The 21,973-nt window shown below is 40.7% G+C and overlaps 1 protein-coding gene across 1 annotated transcript in view; it reads left to right on the top strand.

The window, feature by feature from the left end:
• RYR3 (ryanodine receptor 3) overlaps positions 1–21,973 on the top strand; it is a 477,803-nt gene that overhangs the window by 261,827 nt on the left and 194,003 nt on the right. The window contains 3 exon segments of the mRNA XM_074327936.1: positions 640–881; positions 10,147–10,339; positions 20,480–20,696. Coding sequence (XP_074184037.1) covers positions 640–881; positions 10,147–10,339; positions 20,480–20,696 — 652 coding nt within the window.

Consider the following 21,973-nt stretch of genomic DNA (forward strand, 5'->3'; position numbering starts at 1 on the left):
CCTTTTAGCAATGTCTCTCTATTTCCAACAATTCCCCCCTCCCAGTCCCTGGCAACCACTTTTCTACTCTGTTTCTATGAGTTGAACTTTTTTTGGGGGGAGAGGTTCCACAAATAAGTGATACCATGCATTATTTGTCTTCTCTAACTGGCTTATTTCTAATGGGACTTCTTAATGCTTTTAAGAGGCCATTGTTATTAATAATGCTTGGGTGACAAAGCTGCTGATATGAAAATTGGGGTGATTAAACCAATTTACCAGAAGCTAGAACTTGAGTAAGTCATTTCTTTCACTTGCAATAAGAAAGAAGGGTTTGTAAGCATGCAATTCTACATGACGTTTTCAACATCTTTATCTATGGTTGCCACTCAGTAAATGTTGGTTGCCTTGAATGGAACATTTAAATACAGAGAGAAATTTTATATTTTACAGTGGAATTAATGTTGTCCTGACACCTCCCACTAAGAACTTGATCAAATGTTGGAGGCTTAAAGCTTATCATTCTTTAGAACAATATGAAAAACACAAAATTGCTCTTGCAATGGGGTTTCACTGGGCCAGTGCCTCATGGTCTGGTTCAATTTGCTTTCTCAGTTCTTAAGAGTCGATAAAGGCCACCTGTCCCTTGTTTAATTTCAGTATCCGGCCGAATATCTTCCTGGGAGTTGCTGAGGGCTCAGCGCAGTACAAGAAGTGGTACTTCGAGCTTATTATCGACCAGGTGGACCCCTTCCTAACGGCAGAGCCCACACACCTGCGGGTGGGCTGGGCCTCTTCCTCAGGCTATGCTCCATACCCCGGAGGCGGAGAAGGGTGGGGAGGAAATGGCGTTGGTGATGACCTCTACTCCTATGGTTTTGATGGACTTCACCTTTGGTCAGGTGAGTACCTTGCCAAGGCTTTGGCCCCTTTTACCAGGGATGATTGAGGCTTGAATTGTTCTAGTGGAAATGGTTCCTTTCTCTTTAAATGATAATAGATTTAAGAGTCTCAACTAAATAGATGGTTAGGTGAGAAGAACGTCAGATTGAAAGGAGATTGTCCTGATTTTAAACCATGGCACTGACACGACCAGCGGCATCATCTAGTACAGATCACTTTTCTCAAATTCAGTGTCTATATCTGTACAATCCTAATCACATGGGATTTCAGGACTATATGGGCAAACAGGGAAGGAGAAAGAGACTCAGCATTTATTTCATTTATTTACTGGACAGTGAGCAATATACCTTTTGAACATTTTTTTCTCTCATTTTTATCTTTACAATGGCCCCTTAAGATAGATGATACTGACCTCATGTTACATATGTGGAAACTGAGGCCCAAAAATAGTTAAGGAATTTATTCACAGTCATTCTGGAAAGGACCTGGACCGGACTACAAGTCCATCATCTTGTCAGTGCAGCATGTTGCTTCATGATACACTATAAAATGTCTGGATCTGTACCTGACACATAATAGGTGCTAGTCTCTTAAAAAGAATCCAAAGCTTCCTTTTCTAACATGCACATTAATGTTTTCCCCTAAGCATGACCATGCTTGTGCCTGGGGAATGGCTTGGCTTCTGCCTAGGTGAAAATGCAAGAACACTCATGCTTTCATCCCAGAATCAGAGCTCTACCCTTGCTGTCCACAGCATGTCTTACCTGCATCTTTTACAAAACTGCAATTGGAGACATTGTGTCCCATATAGAAATCCCTTATATAAGCATTGTGCTGCGTGCCTCTTGCATAAGGAACCATGACACACATTTTCCCTTAAATCCAATACGAGGGAAAACTTTGTTTCTAAAAGACAAAACTGTATATTTTTCGTTTGTAACTGGGAAGCCCTCACGTTTTCCTTCTTCCCTTAGCTTTCAGGCTAAAGCTGTTAGCTCAAGCCCTGATGACATGCTTCTTGCAGTTGGTCTTTATTTTTAATTGGTCAGTATGGGTGTGTGTGTGTGTGTGTGTGTGTGTGCGCGCGTGTCATTTGAAACATTTTAAAACTTTTAGAAATGGTGTAAACTTAGTTACATACTTATTGGTCCTGGGGTCATTTGAGGGAAGAAAAAGAAAGTCTCTGACCATGTTTTGTGTGTCCAAAGGACAGCGTGGTACAAACAAAAGCAGATGCAAAATGGCAGGATGATGGGTTAGAGTAAGTGCAAATCTTGTTGTTCTCTTATCCTCACAATTTAATGTTCCCTTGTTCTGTCTTCAAGGAGGACAGGGGTGGATCTTCTCAGAATCCCATCATGGGGGCCACCAAATCTGTGGCTGTACAGTAGTAACCTTTAGCTTAGGTTATCATCAGATGTTATAAGGTTCTCAGAAAGTTGTCTCTCGGGAAGCGATTTGAGAAGAAAGAGTTGCCGTGCTCACATCCGCACCTCCTGAATCTGGTAGGATTAAATCTGTAAAGGAATGAAAGGGATTTACCTGAGAAGATTTTTACCCCACTGTGTGCTGATTGCTGCTCATCTCCTGCCATCTTATCACTATATCGCAAGATTATTTTCTGGGTCCCAGTCCACACCTGAAGAGAACTCCATGTGGGGACTGGTTAAGGAAATATGAAGCACACCCGGGCCCTTGGATGAAACAAATGGAACTCTCATTTCAAAGATTAATTAACCATCCTCAAAGAAAAAAAATATTCCTCAATCTTTTCCAGACTTTGCAGCACTGCATGGGGCACTTAGCATGTCCTTTTGTGAAAATTGCAGAATGAATGCACCAATCTGTCAGGAGGCAGAGAAGCCACTCATCATGCATCCAGAAAGGGTTGCTGTCTGTGCATTTCAGGATCTGAACATCCGTCTAATTGTCTGTCATTCCGGGAGTGCACAGTGCACAGGTGTTGGCAGTGCCCCCCTCACCCCTCTTGTGCTGCCTGCTCTGAAGGCCAGGACGGTGACTGTGCCAAGCCCACACCAATTGTCACTAACAGTGGCTCTTATGACTGCACTCAGGCGAAGGAGGCTTGGGACTCAGCTTTTCCAAAGCTGACTGTCTCTACATTACCCACACTTAGTAATAGAATGTCACACCTGTGTATTCAGGGGAGAAGCCAGTGACTGTAAGATTTATAGCTTTCATGCTCACTGAAACACACAGCTCCCTTGGATCTGGGCCTTATTCTGAATTCTCCAACCAGCACCCAGGGAACATATATCTTGCACAAGACAATGCAGGTAACTATGTCAGCATGTGCTCCAGCTGAAGAAATAAGATTTCCCTTAATGACTCCCACCAGGGCAGCAGTGAATTTCAGACTATCTGATGAAAGGGCAATTATCTGATGAAATGAAATGAGAGTGACACTCCAGCTTACCCGTTGTAAGAGAGAATGGAGGGTGGCTTGAGAGAGAGATTGGAAACTGGTTGTGACAGTTTTTTTTCCTTTCCTTGAGATATAAATGCCCTGGTCCATTAACTTTAAACTTATCTCTGTGCATAAATTAAGCCACTGCCTTGAACTGGTCTTTAATGTGCTTATTAAAGCACAGATGTGGTAGTCGTTGGGAAGAATTGCAGGGTCCCTAACATTTGTAATTGGAAAGAACCAAGAAGAAACATCATGGCTTTTGAGTTATGCCTGGGTTCGAATCCCCGCTCCTCCACTTTACAGGTGTTTTAACATTGGGAAGATTACTTAACCTCTCAGGATTACTTGTTTTCCTCAGATAAAATGAAGATATGCTCTATAGCTCTTATAAAATTTAAATGCGATAAGGGACACGAAGTTCTTGACACACACTTGATACCCAGTAAACATGATTTTCTCTTCCCTCATTGTCCATGAAGTCCACTAAAATCATAGACGAAGTCCAGAGTTCTGGGTACCTCACTCGCGACCATGAGAGTAGCCCCATCCTAAGGGGATAACCCAAGTCTCATGCTAGGTGGGAAATGAAGTTTCGAAGTGACATCCTAAGAGCATCAGTGAGCTTTTGCTGTATAGCAGGAGCGTAGCCTTCATAGGTCTGTTTAACCACCAAAGCCTATGAATTCACTTTCAAACATCAGCTGCAGAAACATCCCCCTTCTCGACCCTGCCCAACCTTCTCTACAGAATCCTGAGTCAGCTCAGCCACTGTGATTTTCCTTTTGGAAGAAGGGCTCTTTTCTTGTCATGGCATCACTTTCCCTCTCCAGACATGGCCTTCATGCAGCCTTTCAGATCTGAAGTTGGAGGTGATTGGAGAGCAGGGCAGCCTATATTATGTTACTGGCTACGGAGCATTTCCATGGGAGAAATCACACCTATTCTTCCCTTTTAACAACTTTTTCCCTTGCAAAATGGGCATAAGCAGAGGCATTTACCTTCCCAAGAGATCAGTGATACAGGAAGCGAATGAATGGAGTAAACTTGTGCCTCCTGATTTGTTATGGCTTCTGACTCATGAAGATAATTTATCTCTATAGTCAAATTTGTATAAGAGGGTCTTTACCTGTCTCCCTCCTAAGATGGATCCCAGGGTATTGCTATGTCTATCGAAACACACCCCACTGTGACTCTGACCTTTTCAGCCCCACTGCTGTGTGGAGAGGCTCCGAGGTCTGTAGGACGTCAGCATCTTTACGTGTTTGGCTCCTCTCTCTTTCCAGAGGCCTAAGTATTTGTGTTTGTTATAATGCCAAGCTCTGCGGTGCCTGGGGTGATGGAAATGCTGAGCATCAGTCTTTCCAGTTGCCTACATTACTCATCAGAATAGACTAGCTCCCATGGTAAAATATTCTTGACTAATTTTGAAGATGTGCAGCCAATGAAAAAGCTGTTTCCTTGATCTTAAAATGCTAGGCTGGGAAAGGCCTTTCCGAGCTTCCAGAGGCCGTTAGATGGGCCCGAGCCTCTAAGTCAGGGGAGGTTTCCTCTGACTAGCCATGGGACTCCCCCTCCTGTCTCAATGGGGGTCTCTAGGATGACTCAGAGTCCCTAATATCTTGAAAAGCAGTTCAGGTGACTTTGAAACACTTTCTGCAGCAACTTTGCTTTTCCTTGCTAGAGCATCCCATTTCTGTCAGTTGTTTGAAAGGGATCAGAAGCTGATTTTTAAACATATTTGAAAGTGACTATTTTTGAGCACTATTTTTCAATAAAGGGACTTATTGATTTCAATAACTCAATAAGTGATTTTTCAAATCACTTCCTGGACTCAATACTATGTTCTCCATATTGGTTTTTTTCCTAATATTACAAGAGACATAATATTCCTATAATGTTCTGGCAAGCTTATCTACTATTAGCCTAGTAATAAAGTTTCTGGAGTTGCAAATACAATAATAATAGCATCTATTTTAGCTTACAATGTCTCAGGCACTCTTCTAATCACTTTACATGGAATGATTTATTCAAAGTTCACACATTATTATTTTTATTTGACAAATGAGGAAACTTGAGTAAGTGAATTGCCCAAGGTCACACCATTAGTAACTGACAGAGCCAGGACTCAAGCCCAGGGAATTTAGTTCTAAAAACATCTCTTAACTGGTACACGTTACTGCCTCTTGAGTGGTATACAGGACATTAGTCATTCATTTCATCAAAAGCTTGGGAATAATAGTGGTACCTTACAAACAGTTATTGACAGTATCATGTGGACATCACTGTACCCATTTTACAGATGTAGAAGCTGATTTTTTAGTAAGATCACAGGTCTAGTTTCTTGTAGCAGATAAAGACTTGTGATTTGAACTCAGCCCTCGTGTCTTCAAAACCACTTCCCAACCCTACCCCCCATGCCATCTCATTACAGAGCAACTGGAAGGACACGTATTTTATTGAAATGTGAGCTACAGGACTTTCCAAACCGTTTAGAGCCTTGAAAGCCCTCACAGGAGTAGCGGTTACTTCCTATAGATGACAATGGATTTATAAAGCAGCCTATTCAAAAGCAATCTCGCAATTCCCTAATTTTCTAGTTTCAGAATCTTCACACTATTCGTATTTTAAAACTAGATATACTTTATCAGACGACCTTTTATCACATGAGTATTATATGAAATGGACTCTATTTTATTCAAAGAGCCATCCCATTACATTGCCCTAAGTGCTTGCTAAGAGTATGCTTCCTATCCAGGGATTATCAACAGTCTGCCTTTAGTTTCCAGATAATGTTGGTCTCAACTCTGTGGTCTCTACTGCATATGTTTTAACAATAGGTTCATATTATGATTTTAGTTTGCTTGTGGATGATCTTAGCAAGTGTTCCAATAGCAACTTCTCCTTGGCACCCAGTCTCTTAGGAAAAAAGAGGTACAAGGCAGTGTCATTTACCACAAGGACTCAATTGCTCTTCCTGGTGGTTGTTTTCAACCAAGAAAGCAAGGCCAGACAGAAGAGATTCTTCCAGCCATTGTTTCTCAGAAAGACGCTTGGCCAGTATGGCCTATTGAAGGCTAAAGAAATAAAGCTCGGAGCTCAGCCTCTGATGGCATCGAGGCATGGCTATCGATGGAGAGCATCGCCCACGAAAACTGCTCTTCATCTTTATGGGCCAAGGCTTGGACTGGTGTAGAAGCCCACGGTGAGCCCTGAAGTGTAGGAGGGAGGGCCCTGGGCTTACAATTCAGCACTGTTAGTTTTATCAAGTTGATATGATCTCAGAAAGGTACAGGTCCTTCTAATTGGTATTTGTAAGGATCTGGATACTTTTAAAGGTAGTTGTCCAACCTAGGGTTTCAGTTAGTTTCTCATTTTCTCAAATTCACAGAAATCTGTGATTTTGATTGCAGCGATATTTTCCAGAACTTAAACTAATTGACAAAGAAACAATTGAAGCAGGAAGGATTGGTGTTTAATGGGAAAATGAGCAATCTTAAGAGTGAGACAATACAAGATTTACTGAGCTTTAATATCACAGGTTCCTTTCATAACAGACTTGCATATGGTAAGGAAAAAAAGACGCTGGAATCTGGGATGCCTAAACTCCATAAAAGGAGCTGAAAGTACTCAGTCTCCTCAAACGGAGAAATTGGAAATGTGTCAAACCCACACACTCTTCAAGTTTGGCTTAGATTTGTTCTGTTTTAAATAAGGTTGACTGTAGGTTCTCCAATGAGGAACTTGCTCCTCATTCTTCGTAATGAAACAAGGTATACAGTTATAAAACCCGAGTCTGGGGCCACTGCAGGCTGATTTGCCAACATGCGTTGAGTGTGTTGTGTGCTGTTGCATTGCCGAGAATCCAGGTTCTGTGTTCTGGTCCAGCTTTACTTCCTCACTGCGTCTTGTCATGAAGCCCACATCAGTCCCCACATTCCTGCCTCACCAATCGAGCATTTGCCTACACGGCAGGTCTTCAAATAACATTGTTTGGTTCAACATCACTTTATCATAGTGTTGATGAGAAAAAAAAATTGGTTCTCGGCTGGGGCCACTGTCTGTGTTCAGTTTACACATTCTCTCCACGTCTGTGTGGGTTTTCTCCGGGCACTCCAGTTTCTGTCCATATCCTAAAGTTGTGCGCATTAGGTGAACTGACATGCCTAAATTGTCCCATCTGAGGGAGTATGGGTGTGAGTGTGAGGGCGCCTTGCAAGGGAAGGGTGTCCTGACCAAGGTGGATCCCACCTTTCTCCCTGAGCTTCCGGAGGAAGCTCTGGCCACCTGCAACCCCACACTGGAATAAGCCAGTTGGAAAATCATCGTCTTACTTGTTTTTATTAATCTTTCATAAATGTATGTATAGCTCACATTTATTTCAGTGTTTAATATTGGAAGTGTGTTGGGTCTTTATTTAGAAGTTTGGTGATGTTTTTGTGATCAGAAATATGCCATAGAAACTTAACTCTTATTTGTATCAGTTAGCCTATAATAAAATTGGCTTCCTTATATGTCATTTTATTTGAAGTTGGAATTTCCAAAAACCTATCAACCATGTTAATTGAGAGCTTAGTGTATGTCATACACTCCTTTTGCATAAGCTGTTCCTTCTGTCTGGAATGCTCTTTTCTTTCTCGTTTATCTAGGGAAACTTTCATTCTTCAAGTCAACTTGTCCCATACTCCCAAGCCAACTTGCTATCCTCTACCTCTAGAAAGCATCTCCTTCATTCCAATACTTATACTGAATTGTGATTCTTTATTTGAATGTTTGTTTCCCACCAGACTATGGACTTCTTAAGGGCAGGAACTAGGTCTTCTGTCTTTGATTCCAGCCCCAAACACAGTGTCTGGCAGTGTTGAGCCTCATTACTGTTTGCGGAAGCATGCTGGGGGCAGGAGTGGGGAGTTAATACAATATGGTTTTGTCAATCACCAGAAGGGGGCATCTAAATTTATTATTATTATTATTATTATTATTAATTATTATCATTATTGAGAGTGTAGTAATTTTCACTATTTTAAAATCCACTATTTCATTTAGAAACTATTACTAGAATAGCAGTAACCACTGAAAACATTAAATAATAAATACTTTAAATAATTCTAAGCTGGAATAGAATAGATATATGTACAAAATTTATAAACAACTCACCCATCATAAGGGTTTTTTTTTAAAATTAACTTTTCATGGCATAAAGTCATTAAAATCCAGTTTCTAATGACATTTCATTATACAATAAAATGTTCATAATATGGTAAGTTTAAAAATCAAGTTATTAAATCCTATCCCTGTTTGGATTAAAAGTGTGTGTGTGTGTGTGTGTGTGTGTGTGTGTATGAAAGAGAACTATTTACTATTGAGTAACATTTTTTCCTTGTTCATACTTTCTCTATATATATATGAGTATAATGAACATTTATAATGAATGTGTATTATTTCTATAATCAAGGAACAAGATATATTAATTTTTTTTTCCTGAAACCCCATGTTAATACCTAACTTTTGCCTCTTCATTACTCTCTTCCCAGTAGAACTGTAAACCTGTTAGGGGGTGGGGGTGTAGTTATGATAATTTAGTTTTAGAAATTTCAGAATGGAATGGTGTGACATAGAAAAGAGAGAGGTGATTTTTTCACTATTTTATGTTATATCAGGAAATGACAAACCATCTTATGAAGGAGATATGCAACAATAGCGAAAGAGGTCACCAATACAGAGTATAAGTGACTATGTGTTTCCCTGCCTATCTTAAGTAATAAAATTCTTTAAGACAAACAAGCAAACTGCTGCTGCAAAGTTTAATACCTAGATGGCCTTGCTGTTCTTTACGGTGACGGCTCCTGCATCCAGTGCTCACGTGGCCACATCTCTACCCCTGTGAGGGTTTTCAAGGCTCCAAATGATTCAGACGAGTCCTGCTTTGTCCTTTCAATTGTGCTGTAATAAGATGGCACAGAGTGGGCGTGGAACGGGTCTTGAAGTCATAGAGGGCTGAATTCAAATTGCAAATCTTTACCTGCTACATGAACCTGAACCTGTGATTTTACTAGAGGTTCAGTTTCTACATCTGTAAAATGGGTACATTGATGCTATCAAGCATGGTTTGTAAGGTACCATTATTATTCCTATGCTTTTGATGAAGTGAATGACTGATGTGCTATATACCACACAAGAGGTAATAGCGCGTAACAGTTAAGGGGCATATCTAGAACCAGACCCCCTGGCCTTGAGTCTTGGTTCCGTCACTTACAAACTCTGTAACCTTGGGCAAGTCACTTACCTTTGTGGACTCAAGTTTCCTCATCTAGCAAATGAAAATAATGTTGTCAGGTTGTTGTGAGTTCTGAATGAATTTATTCCGTGTAGATTGGTTAGAAGAGTGCCTAACACATTGTAAGCCACAAGAAATGCGATTATTATTGTTTTTGTTTCCGTAACTTCAGAAACTAATTACTAGGCTAACAGTAGGTAAGCCTGCCAGAACATCATGGAGAGGAAACAGAAGAGAGCAAAGGCAGTCTGTCCGTTATTTTAAACACCAGGCCAGAATCTGGGCGCACTTTAAACAGGTCGAATTCTTGTTTGTTCTCATTTCTGACAGCTTGCGAGTTTCCTCTGAGACTCATGTCGTCTCAGACGGCCCGCTCACCATCTTAGCAAATCATTTCTCATTGCTCCTCTCACACAGTTTCAGAAAGCGCAGTTGCATTTCAAAGGTAGTAGCCTGTCCAGACCTCCTGTGTGCCCTCATACGTCTCACCTCCCACTGGTGGACTGTGAGCATTTCTTCCACAGGCCCACATTCCTTCTTGTTGTTCTTTGCTCACTAGGCCGCATTCCCAGAGCCGTGGCCTCCATCAACCAGCACCTCCTGAAATCGGACGACGTAGTTAGCTGTTGCCTCGACCTCGGAGTACCCAGCATCTCTTTCCGCATCAACGGGCAGCCTGTGCAGGGGATGTTTGAGAACTTCAGCACAGATGGGCTCTTCTTCCCTGTGGTGAGCTTTTCAGCAGGTGTCAAGTAAGTTATGGCTGTGATCTCATGGAGAGTAGCCGTGACCCCAACCCCCACCACTCCCATGAGCTAGGGACTGTGATTATCCCCTCAGGGCTTCAGCGCCATCAGCCCAACTCCACCAAGAAAGTGATGGTGAAAAGCGGAGAGCAGGGCAGGGTCATTCACTCCGTACAGACTTGTTGAGCACATACCTCCTGCCAGTGGTTACATAATATCTTTAGATAATAAGTCCTGTGTAGAAAATAACATCAATAATTACAAAAAGTATTACATGCTCATTATAAAAAATTTGAAAGATACAGTTATCAATAAGACAATAAATATCACCCATGATCCCAACATTTAGTTATAATCTCTATTGGTATTTTGGTGTATTTTCTTCAAGTCTTTTATTCTACAAATATATATATTTCTTTTTTAATTGATATCACACTAAATAAGAAGTTTTATGTCTCAATTATTTTTCATTCAGGAACAGGTAGTAAGTCTTTTCCTGAGTCATTAAGTATCCTCCTCCAAATGATTCAAATGGCCATATCGTATCCTTTTATTTGGCCTTCCCATAATATAGCCATTACTTTGTTGTTAGACTGGCATGCTGATTCCATTTTGTTATAAATTACTATGAAAAAGTTATCCTTCAGCATAACTTTTTGTCTGCATTGCTGTTTAGTTCCTCATAAAAGTAGGTCGAAAGATACGAACTTTTTAAAGTTTAAGTTTAAAATTACACGGCCGAATAGATTTTCAGTAAGATTGTATGAACAGTTCAGAACTCATTATTGATAATTCTGAAACCTCAAAAGCTCTGAGAAATATAAATTCTTGCATAATTTATTTCATCACAAAATCTGACCTAAACTCATTTTGTGTTAAAACTGCCATGAACAGAAATGAGGCTATTTTTAGTCTTTTACTTATTCCACTTCTTGTGAATATTTACGTGTTTAACTGTAGAAATATTAATGAGTTTGATTATGGAATACAACCCCTGACTGGAGTGTCTATTTAATATATATTATATGTACCTTCTTTCTTTTTTAAAATCTAAAGAATTCTGATGTCTGAAACACAACTCCAAAAATTTCAGATAAAGGATTTTGGCTTCCACTCTCATTGTGAATGGGAATACACAACTGATTGGGTACTCATGAACTTTTACTATTATTAGTTATTTTTCATCTGTGCTAATTTGAGGAAATTACATCTTAAAGTTTTAATTTTCTATTTGACTACAGATGTAGTTAAGCATTTTTTTAGGCTTACTGTTTTTACATATTATTTTAAACCAATATTTTTTGTAAATTTTGTGTTTTCTTCCTTTCTGGTATTAATTTTTTGGGTCAATTTGTTTTAATATATTAAGGTTTGAACTATTATTGGTTTTAAATGTATTTCTGTTTGTGATTTACCTTTTTGTACTTAGGTTTTTTCTATTTTTTTCCCTTTTACCAAAGTAATGCAAGTCAAAGAAAATAACAAGAACTTATAATCGTACCACCCAGAGATAATCATATTGCCTTTTTATTTATGCATCTCAATATTTTTACCTTAAATTGGGCTTCTACTCTGCATGCTGTTTTTCTTGCATTTACTGCTCTGTCGTCTTTCCTTATATCAGTTGGATGCTGTATTAACTATATTAACTATTTTAATCTGACAGTACATTTTAACATCTACAAGGCAAGACCTTATTATAACTCGCCTTTTCCAAAACTTTCTTAGCCATTCTTAATCTCTGCCCATTAAAGAGATCACAGTCAATGGAGTGGGAAACGACATTCAACACAGTTAGGATCTCTCTGGTTTCCATGGAAACCATTGGACAGAGCCTGAAAAGGAGGAGAGTTGTGGAGAGCAGGGCTTAGAGCTGGGACCACAAAGAAATGACCTCGGAGCTCCAAACATCCAAGAGATTTCCAGAGAGACACCACTGCAATAGGCCTCAGTACCTCAGTAGATGGATAAACCAAGACATGTCCCATATTTTCTAATAGAGGATAAAAGTTCTGTTTAAATAAACTATTTAGGAACAAAGAATCATCCTTTGTAAATGATATTCGACCTTTAGAATTTGACACAGATATGCAAACATACATAGCACACAGTAATTGATGTTTGCAAACGTGCATCGTGACACAGCATACACATCCATATACACAAATCCACACATGCATATTTATAAGCATACTCACATAGGTGGATATAGCATATTGAAATTAAACATCGTTGTTGGAGAGTCTTGTAAGAAATGGAGAACCACCACTGTAAAACTTTACTAGGGTTGCAAATCTACTCATCACAAATTCATGCCAGAGAATTTTACATCAGCCCCCCTGGACTATATTCTAAAGAGTTGGCAGTTCTTTACCTGTGTTTCTCTGTTAAGAGGATATTTCCATGAGAATTTCATCCCAATTCTCCCTTTTTAAGTGTGGTGTAACATATTCCTCGTTGATATCCACAAGGAGTATGTAGAAAACAAGAATTATAGAAAGACAGAGGTGTTATAAGCACAGAGAAAACTGATTGAAACAAAGACCGTCTCTCTGGCAATCAGGGTGGGAAACCAGAGTAAGCCCAGTTGTCCATCTTCCCCACTCCATTCCCTGGGAATAAAGACAATGAATAAAAATCGAAACACAATGTAACAGCATTTGGGTCATCCACCTGATGACTTAAGGCCTTTCTTCTGGAGAAACTGCTCACTCTGAGCAGCCAGTTCCCAGGACCACATTTGCCTGGATAGTTAATGGCCTTTGCCACCCAGAATCAGTGCCTTTCCCTTCCTTGTTTGTTTTGACCACATCCTGCTCACTGGATTTTACTTCTCATCTGAGAAAAGTACTTAGCTAGAAGTCAAATCTCTGAAGAGAGGTCTTTTCCAGTCTGCTTCCTAATGGGCTTTTCTGAGTATTATGTGTTTAGAGAATAGTACATCCAATCTTGCAAGTTGCATAATGATTTTTAATCATTAACTCATCCATCCAATCTTCCTCAGAGCTGTGAGGTAGGACTTTTGAGTGTGTGGGGTTTTTTGTTTTGTTTTGTTGTCTTGGTGGTTTGGGTGGGGATTTTTCTCAAATCTTCTCTTGGAAAGAACTGCAGGTAGCAAATGAAGAAATAGGTGACTGAAATGCATCCACATGTGGAGGATGTTTCTAGCATCTTGTCTCTAGGTCAACAGATCATGCAGCCTTCTCAGTGCATGGGAGAAAGAGAAGCAAAGTTCCAAGATAATAAAAATGAGATGTCTAACCCATTTCTAAGGCACAACTGCTGAGAGAATTTAAGAAACTGAACTGTCCACATGTGTTAACTCGAAAAGTTAACACCATAGATGTGAGAGATTCTTGCTTAGCGCAACTGAACCAGCAAACCTGAGAGCTTGGTGCCGGAAGCTTGATGTCTCTCAAGCCTCCTCTCTGTCAGGAAAATATCACCTCTGAGATGTCCCTGTCTTTGGTTCTCAGAACAGGATATGATCTGAGGAGAGATGGAATTGCAGTTGGCCTGCATACTTGAGAAATAAGACTTGATTAAAGTACGTCCGGTCTGTCACAGGATGTCATTGGTCAGTCAGTGCTGGTTCCATGTTGGAGAGTAACCAGTTTGTTTCTTTTCCCTTAGGAGTAAATGGGATTGATAAACCAATACTTACTCTTACATCAACTGGTCAAATATGATTTGGTGCCAAAACCTAGCAGTTCCTCTGTCTACTACTTTAGTTCAGTTGTGCAAAAAAACTAGAAAGGGAAACGAGAAACCTAATTCCAAGTTAATTAAAGTATCTTATTGAAAATAAATGTGTGTAATAATAAAATTGAAAAGAAATTATTGTTTAAACCCAATATAGTAGAATCTTTGCCTGGTCTATAATGTCCTTCCCAGCAAGGTACAAGGTTATGCCCATCGAGAGAAAGATTCCTCTGTCATAGGAGCATTTAGAAATGTTCTCATTTTTAACTTCTGTATGGCCTCTGAATTAGATTTCTCTTTTACAGCCCGATTTCCTCCTACTTACTGAGGTTGTAGTCTTGACGTTGCAACCCCACAGTTATTTTATAATTACAAACTATGTTGTTAATAACACCTGATTAGGATATGCCTGCCAGCAGTCATCAAAGAGCAGAAATCTTTTCCAATTAGATTTACCCGCAGTGAAGTCAAAGGCAGCATGAGTAATTACTAACAAAATCCACAAATCAATATGTACTCTCTTCTAACTATTATGAATATGCTTTCTCAGTTTCCTTCTCACTGTGATTTATGACCGGTATGATTAATGTAGCAGGGCTTTGATGTAACAGCCCTATCCCTTTTGCGACAGAATTTTGGATGAGGCATATGTACCTTGGAGGCCACCCAAAAGGTTGAGTTACTCAGGAGCCAGGAAGTTCTTCGTGAAAGGTGGTCTCACCCTGCAAAATGGCATTATGGCATGGACCACATGGAGAACATTACACAGAAGCTGCAATATTTAGTGAAATTTGGGTGCTACATTTTGGTTTGCAGAAAATTGATGAATTAGTCACTGTAGTAGAATATATGTTATAGCTATAGTTGAACTTCCCCATAGGTTATTTTCTCATCTTACATATCTCTTTTACCAGCCCATTCTAATTTATAAAAACAACAATATCCAAGGATCGTTGGTGTTTGCGGTTGGTGTTTGTTTTCTGTTAGTATCCACCAGGCTTGGCTAAAATTCAGGGAACCAACAGCTTTGCTATTTCCAGCTTGCTGTGGTCGATGCTGTGGAAATTATTGCTGAGATAAATCTACTTCTGTGAAGAACATGATGAGCACTGACTGGATTGCCCTGAGCTTTCATCAAACACTGGCCAGAAAGAATACGAATGTGGGATCGTACATAACTCAGATTCTTCTCCCATCTTAGCAATATGGGCTAAAGACGCAATTATGAATCATGACTTATAAGTTACATTCAGGTCAGCAAAAGCTTGCTAATTCTTTGTCTTCTTAACCACAGCCTGTATCTTTTTGTTCTTTGGGACACCATCCCAACTCTCTGGTGGGGAGGTGGGTAACTCAATAGCAGATAAGAGTAATGAGACATCTAGTAACTAAGACTAAAGTGACTTCACATGTTTGCTAATAAGGTTTGAATAAAGGAACCTAGTCATCCATTCTGAGCATAGTAAAGCTTTGATTTTACTGTACTTTTTTTATTCATGGGTCAGTCTTTCAAATCTAGGAATTTGCGCTAGGTATTCTCATCTCTTCGGCAAACGGGCAAGCAAAAATGCATATATTTCAAAAGATGAAACTGAAAGTGCTAGCGAGGATGTTTCAGTACAATTTGCTCTGTTTTCAAAATATTAGTCAAGTAAATAGAAATTTCCTCTGCACATCCCAAAACTTCACTACTCCCAGGTGACTATTCCTGAAGTTGTTGCTCACTCTGAAGTGGGGGTATCTAAAGACACAGCTGCTCACTGTAATCGTTTTAAGAAGCAAAAAAAAAATACCTTCTTTGAGAGCTGGTGGAATGTCTGAGTTATAGGAAGAACCCCAGAAGATGATTACAAGTGCTTTAGTGAAAGAGATTAAATTGAATAATGAAATTGATTTTTAAACTCCATCAATATAGAGCAAAATCTGAGGATAACGAACTAATGTTAAGGAACTCAATTCTTAATTTTTTGTTTAAATTGAACCTTTTTTTATGGTGCTGGGAGATTCAGTGGAACCCGAGGAGCAGGGCAGAATACAGCTAGAGGAGAGAGCATTATATTCTATTTGGAAATTTCCCATTTATGAATGAGGCAAAAGATTTAAAAGGCTAGTACTGTACTAGATAACGGATTTGTTGAAAGGAGCAGACTAGGTAGGTGTAACTTTGTGGTTTCTCCTTCTACTCCTTCAAATGCATGCTCTGGACTTCTGGGTAAATTCTTGGGCAGGTTCCGTAGCCGTTCTTACTCCTGTTAAGAATAAGAACAAGAGCAATCTTGTCAGTAATTTAAAAGTTCCATCTATTTGAATATAAAAACTCCAGATTTGTATCCAGTTGATGTTTGAGCCTTGCCCCACTTCAGCCTACAGCTTTGAGGCTGGTTTCTTGTCCCTGTTGGCGGAGCTTCGCCCCAGTTAGCCAGCTCCTGTCTCAGATGCCTCGAGAGTGGAGTCCAGGGGGTGAGACAACTGTTGGAAAGGCCCATTCTATGGAGTTGGCGAAGCTGTCTTGTGGCATTAGATCTTTGTGTAGGAGTTGCATAATTGCTGCCTCTTTGTGTAATGGTTGCCTCTTTCTCTTCTGGGGCTCTTCTGTAGTTTTTTGTTTGTTTGTTTGTGTTTGTTTGTTTGTTTCTTTGTTTGTTTGTTTTTGGAGAGCCTCAGACTAGGAGTCTCTGACTGCAGTTCCTTGGACACCAGCGTGACCACCTGTGCTGGTTGCTCCCCTAGCTGACCACACACCTCTCTCTGCATTCCCCCTCTCCCTGCATAGGCCTTTCACCTCCCTCGGCCTATGGGTTTCTCATCTCTGCTCTGAATAGTTCCTTGAAGCTTGCATTCTTTGACTTCAGGTAGGAGAACCTTCCCACTCCCTGTCTCCCTGCCAGTTCTCTCCACATGATGTCTTGACCTTCCTTATCCTCGTGGAGGTGTGTGGTGGGCTAAAGCTGACAGAACTGCTTTCACAGTTTTTGGTAGCTCCTCCATAGTTGACCCAGCACCTCACTTCAGTCTGAAAATGTTGGCCTTCACTGAATTATCCACCTTTGGGAATTCTGCTCAAAACTCCAAGACAGAGGGGAGCCCATTTTAATATCCTCAACTAAAGTGGATTTCAGATTTTTTATTTCTTTCTTTTGATGTTCCCTGCAAACTTATATTTTCTCCCTAGTTCTCTCCTTTGACCTGGTCGGTTTGGCTCTCCCAGAATGGACTACGAGCAGGACCTCCAATGCTGGTGGTGGTTTGTTGGAGCCCTTACCACAGTCTCTGGGCAGCTGCTCGTGGGCAGTGAGGGGAGGAGCCATGGGCAGTGGGTGTGCGTGGCATCAGCTGCTGGGAAGCAGGGCTCCTGTCTGGCAGAGCTTTGGAAGCAACCCAGCACTGTTCCTTCTGCCCACTGAAGCACAGCATAAGGCCTTTGACGATGATGCCTCAGTCAGCAGTCAGCATGGATTACTGGCTATGTTACATCATTGTTTTACAGTGTGTGTGGCCATTAGAGGAGATAAGATTAAGATTTATAACCAAACTATCATTCTCCTTTTAATAACTGAATATAAAAACAGAAAGCGTCGTTCTCCTTAAGTGCTACATGGAACTCTACCTTTCTTGATTCGTTATCTGTCCAGAGATGACAGCAGATTTTAAAACGTAAGAGAAATTTTGAAACTAAACAGAACTGGCAGGAGAGCTCATGAATAATGAAGTCTAGAAGTCCTCGTAGGCTTGTTCTTGGAAGCCATACACTAGTGAGGAACAAAGACTACATTTGCTGTACAAGCTCCGAGTTCAGCTTCTCCCAGGAAGGATGTTCAACCAGAAGAGGAAGGGGGAAAAAACGTCCCACGCACATTCTTTGCTCAAAAAGATCCAGTTTTATCCCATAGTTTCAACATGTCAGTAACACAATCTGTTATATTGCAGTTGAATGGGGAAATTCTCAGCAAATAATTTCAAGGCTTAGTCATTATTTCCTGAAGTTTCACTAAATTAGTAACATTGCAGGCCAATGATTCAATTTTGTTGTAATGTCATTGTCCATATTTTAATATACATAGATTATGCCTTATTACAGAGCATTTTATGCAGGAACATTCACAAGAGATTATTGTGGTTCTAATTGTATATCATTGTTGTTTAGTTCTTTAAAACGGGAAAGTGGGAGGTTTCATATGATTTCTATAATTAATTTCAAAACAGCATTTTATAAAATGCTCTTTGGATAAAGAAGTTGTATTGGGAGGGGGAAAAAAACCTTAATAGCTCTCAGTTGAGAAGATTTTTATTTTCTATTTTCATAATTAGGCATTTCCACAATCATAATTACTCAGCCAACACTGAAACTCTCTTGCAAAGCTACCCTACCAAAATACTATGTTTCCCCGAAAATAAAACCGGGTCTTACATTAATTTTTGCTCCAAAAAATGCATTAGGGCTTACGTTCAGGGGGTGCTAGGGCTTATTTTCCGGTTAGGTCTTATTTTCGGGGAAACATGGTATTTCAGTTAAAGGAAGTGAGGTTTGGTGGAGAGTGTTGCTGTGAGAACTTTGCTAGATCGTAATCCTTCCTCCACATACCTCATCGCCCTCCACACACATGCTCACTCTATCAGCAATTCCTAACATTCCTAATTCCAAAACACAAGTGGGATCTGGCTGCTGTTTCCCACCTTAGCCATCATCACCTTGATCCAACCCACCCTCATCTCTCACTGTGACCAGATGGGTGTCAGGTGCCTCCAAGTGCTTCCTCATTAGTTGTCAGGCCTGTCTACATAGAACAACGTGAAGAATATGACATTTCTTCTCCTTAAAATCTCTCAGAAGCTTTCCACCTGGAAGAAAATCCCAACTCCTTGCCATGGCTCACAGACCCTGCCTGACCTAGCCCTGGAAGGGTCCAGCCTCATCTCCTGCCCCTTGGTTCTCGTGTTCTCATCACACCACCCTCCACCCAAACTCTTCCCTACCTCAGGGCCTTTGCATGTGTCGTTCTTCTGCCTAGAATGCTCCTCCTCCAGATTTTGAACTCATTGGCTTCACCTTCTCCCTCACAGGGTTAACTCACACCTCTCCTCCTCAGAGAGGCCTTCCTTGTCTCCAATACAGGAGCGACCCCCTTCCCTGAGTTATTTTACATCTCCCTCTTTAGTCCCTCATCAAATGCCTCCCAATCAGTAATTAGGCCTATTTGTCTACTTGGATGCCTGCTGTATGCTTTGTTCATTGCTGAATCCTTAGAGCAGAGGCCATCGCAAGTCATATGGGCTCAGTAAATAGTTGTTCAAAGTTGTGTGCAGGTATTGTGTGTACAAGTATGTACTGATTTTTTTTCTGTGTGAAATTGTTGACCCTGCTGGGCTGCATATCTTAGCATGTTTTAATTACGTAAAACTTCAGTCATATTTCCTCATCAGTTTAATGTGGTTGCAGTTGATTTTGCAAAAGCGATATTTCTAGTTACAGACGTAGGAGCACATGAAGTATCACTTTGAAATAGTTCACTTGCGCTCTGTCCTTCTTGCAGGGGGAGCTTGGGGGTCTAACCCTAATCTTAACCTAACCTATAGAGATGGGGCTCACATTCAGCCAGAATGCTAAATTAAAGTATTGAAAGACTTCAGTGCATCGGTAATTAGTGCGGGCCATTACTATGAGCCCCCAACTGTCCTTTCCTTCTTTGGGAGGTCCCTGCGGGCACTGCTGAAGTGGGCCAGGGTGGGGGCCAGTAGGTCAGTAGTACCCCTGAGAAAGGTACTGAGCCGGTAGAGAGCAAACACTTTGCCCCCGTTTGGCCCCTTAGGGTGGTGGCCACCTGCTGCTGCTTCCTCAGGGTCGCCCTCATATGGCTACTTTGAGGAACTGCAGCCTCTGGAGAGTATCATTTCTATTCATGTCTCTTGGCTTGTAAACCATTTGTGTGTTAATACTCTGGTGTTACTTAATCTTTTGCCTGCGTCTTAAAATAAGAAGTTCCAATTTCCCTCACATCGTTATATCATGTTTTCTTTAATTGGTGTGTGAGTAATCTCCCTCAAATAAAAAGACTTAAAGTTCTCATGCTATAATTCCAGTGATATTTTCAGAGAATAATGCTATCATCATCACTGTTATTCTTTTTAATACTCTAGTAATCATATCTAGAGGAATGATTTACTTACTAGAGTAAGGACCATTTTTTTTTTACATGTAGTGATATTAACATTCAAATTAGCTTGTAAGAACTTAGCTGAGGTGAGTCCACTGAGGATCATACACTGATACTTGATTCTCTCTCCACTGCTTTGTTGCCTACTTTAGAATGTTTGCTGTGCTGAATCTAAATTGTCACTTCCCAACAAAATGATTTTGGAGTGGTGAGAACTGATCTTGAATTTTCACCTACGTGGACTAGGATATTTTTGTAACCTCTCTCTTCCTGGTCTCTCCAAATGGCACAGAATACGTTTCCTGATGGGTGGACGTCATGGAGAATTCAAGTTTCTGCCTCCCTCGGGCTACGCCCCTTGCTATGAAGCCTTACTTCCCAAAGAAAAGATGAGATTGGAGCCTGTCAAAGAATATAAACGCGATGCTGAAGGCATCAGAGATCTGTTGGGTACCACCCAGTTCCTCTCCCAAGCCTCTTTCATCCCGTGCCCCATAGACACCAGTCAGGTAGGTTCAAGCTGCCAGCAGGAGGCCTTGAAGCAATAGGGCTACAGCCTTCTTTCTGCTTTGTCCTTGTACCATTCTTACTATACATTCTGTAAAATTGTCATGTAATACGAACAATCGCTATTCTTCATGTTTCCACCATATGTGTAGATTGAGCTCTGTAGGGATTTCTCAGCCAATGAACAAGTTGAGTACTTGCTACATGCAAGGCATTGTCCTAGGCTCTGTGAAGCATAGGCAGCAAGATCTCAATACTCTCTGGGAATTCATAACCAAGTTGAAGAGGCAAGGAGCAAATGTGTTCTTTTTAAAGTCTAAGTGTCATAAATGCAGAGTGAAAAGTATGCACAAGTAAATGCTAGGAATGCCCTTTGGGCTATTATGTTTCTAGAAGTCTGTGTTAGAGAGGCGAGAATTCAATCAGGACCTTAATAGGCCTACCTGGGGATGGGCAGCCAGGGTTGAAGTAACCGGAATGAGATCAATAAGAGCTGAGAAGTAAAAATAAGAACTGGGTACAGGTGATAATGACTAGTCCCGTGGGACTGGAGGGGAAGGAGCATTTCTGAAAAGAGTTAGAAGTAAAACAGAAAGAAATGGGACAGCGAGGAGGACTTTGAAAGTGCTGATAAATGAACATTTTTTTCCCCTTTCCAGAGTCTTCATTTTGGGAGAGACACGTTCACGTGGTTATAATGAGGGACATACAACAGCTTTCAGTATTTTCTACACACTAGTGCTACTCAAATTGTTATTCAAGATGTTAGAGAAATAAAGGAAAAGCGACCTTGTCTCTGAGGCACTTGGGTTCATAGTTGATAGGAATACGAGTCCTTTAGCCTGTAGGTGGTCTCGAGCATGTATTTTGCCACAATATTCGTATTTGCGAATATTATGTTACATTGAACTGTGTGTGCATGTTCATGAATTTACTTCTTACCTCCTGCAGTTCATGCTGGTGAAGTCCCGTGGAATAGAAACTGCAGCATTTCTCTGCCTGCCTCATAGAGCCTAGTACAGCCCCTGGAAAGTAGTTGGAGCTGAGAATTTCGATAGAAACTGGGGAGGAGTTTGTGAGCCAGAGGTCATCCTAGGAATCGGTCATCTGTTTCCTGTGTACTCTAGTTAAGAAGCCGGAGGGGCAAAGAATTCAATTAGCTTTTTCATGGACACCGGCTTCTAGGGTCCAAGCAAGGAGAGAGCATGAGCAGAAGCGTGATTCCTGCTTCTTTGCGCTGCCTTCCCCACTGAGTCATCATAAAAGTATACGTCGCTCA

The sequence above is a fragment of the Rhinolophus sinicus genome, linkage group LG03 (assembly GCF_036562045.2).
Source record: "Rhinolophus sinicus isolate RSC01 linkage group LG03, ASM3656204v1, whole genome shotgun sequence".
Lineage (NCBI taxonomy): Eukaryota > Metazoa > Chordata > Mammalia > Chiroptera > Rhinolophidae > Rhinolophus > Rhinolophus sinicus.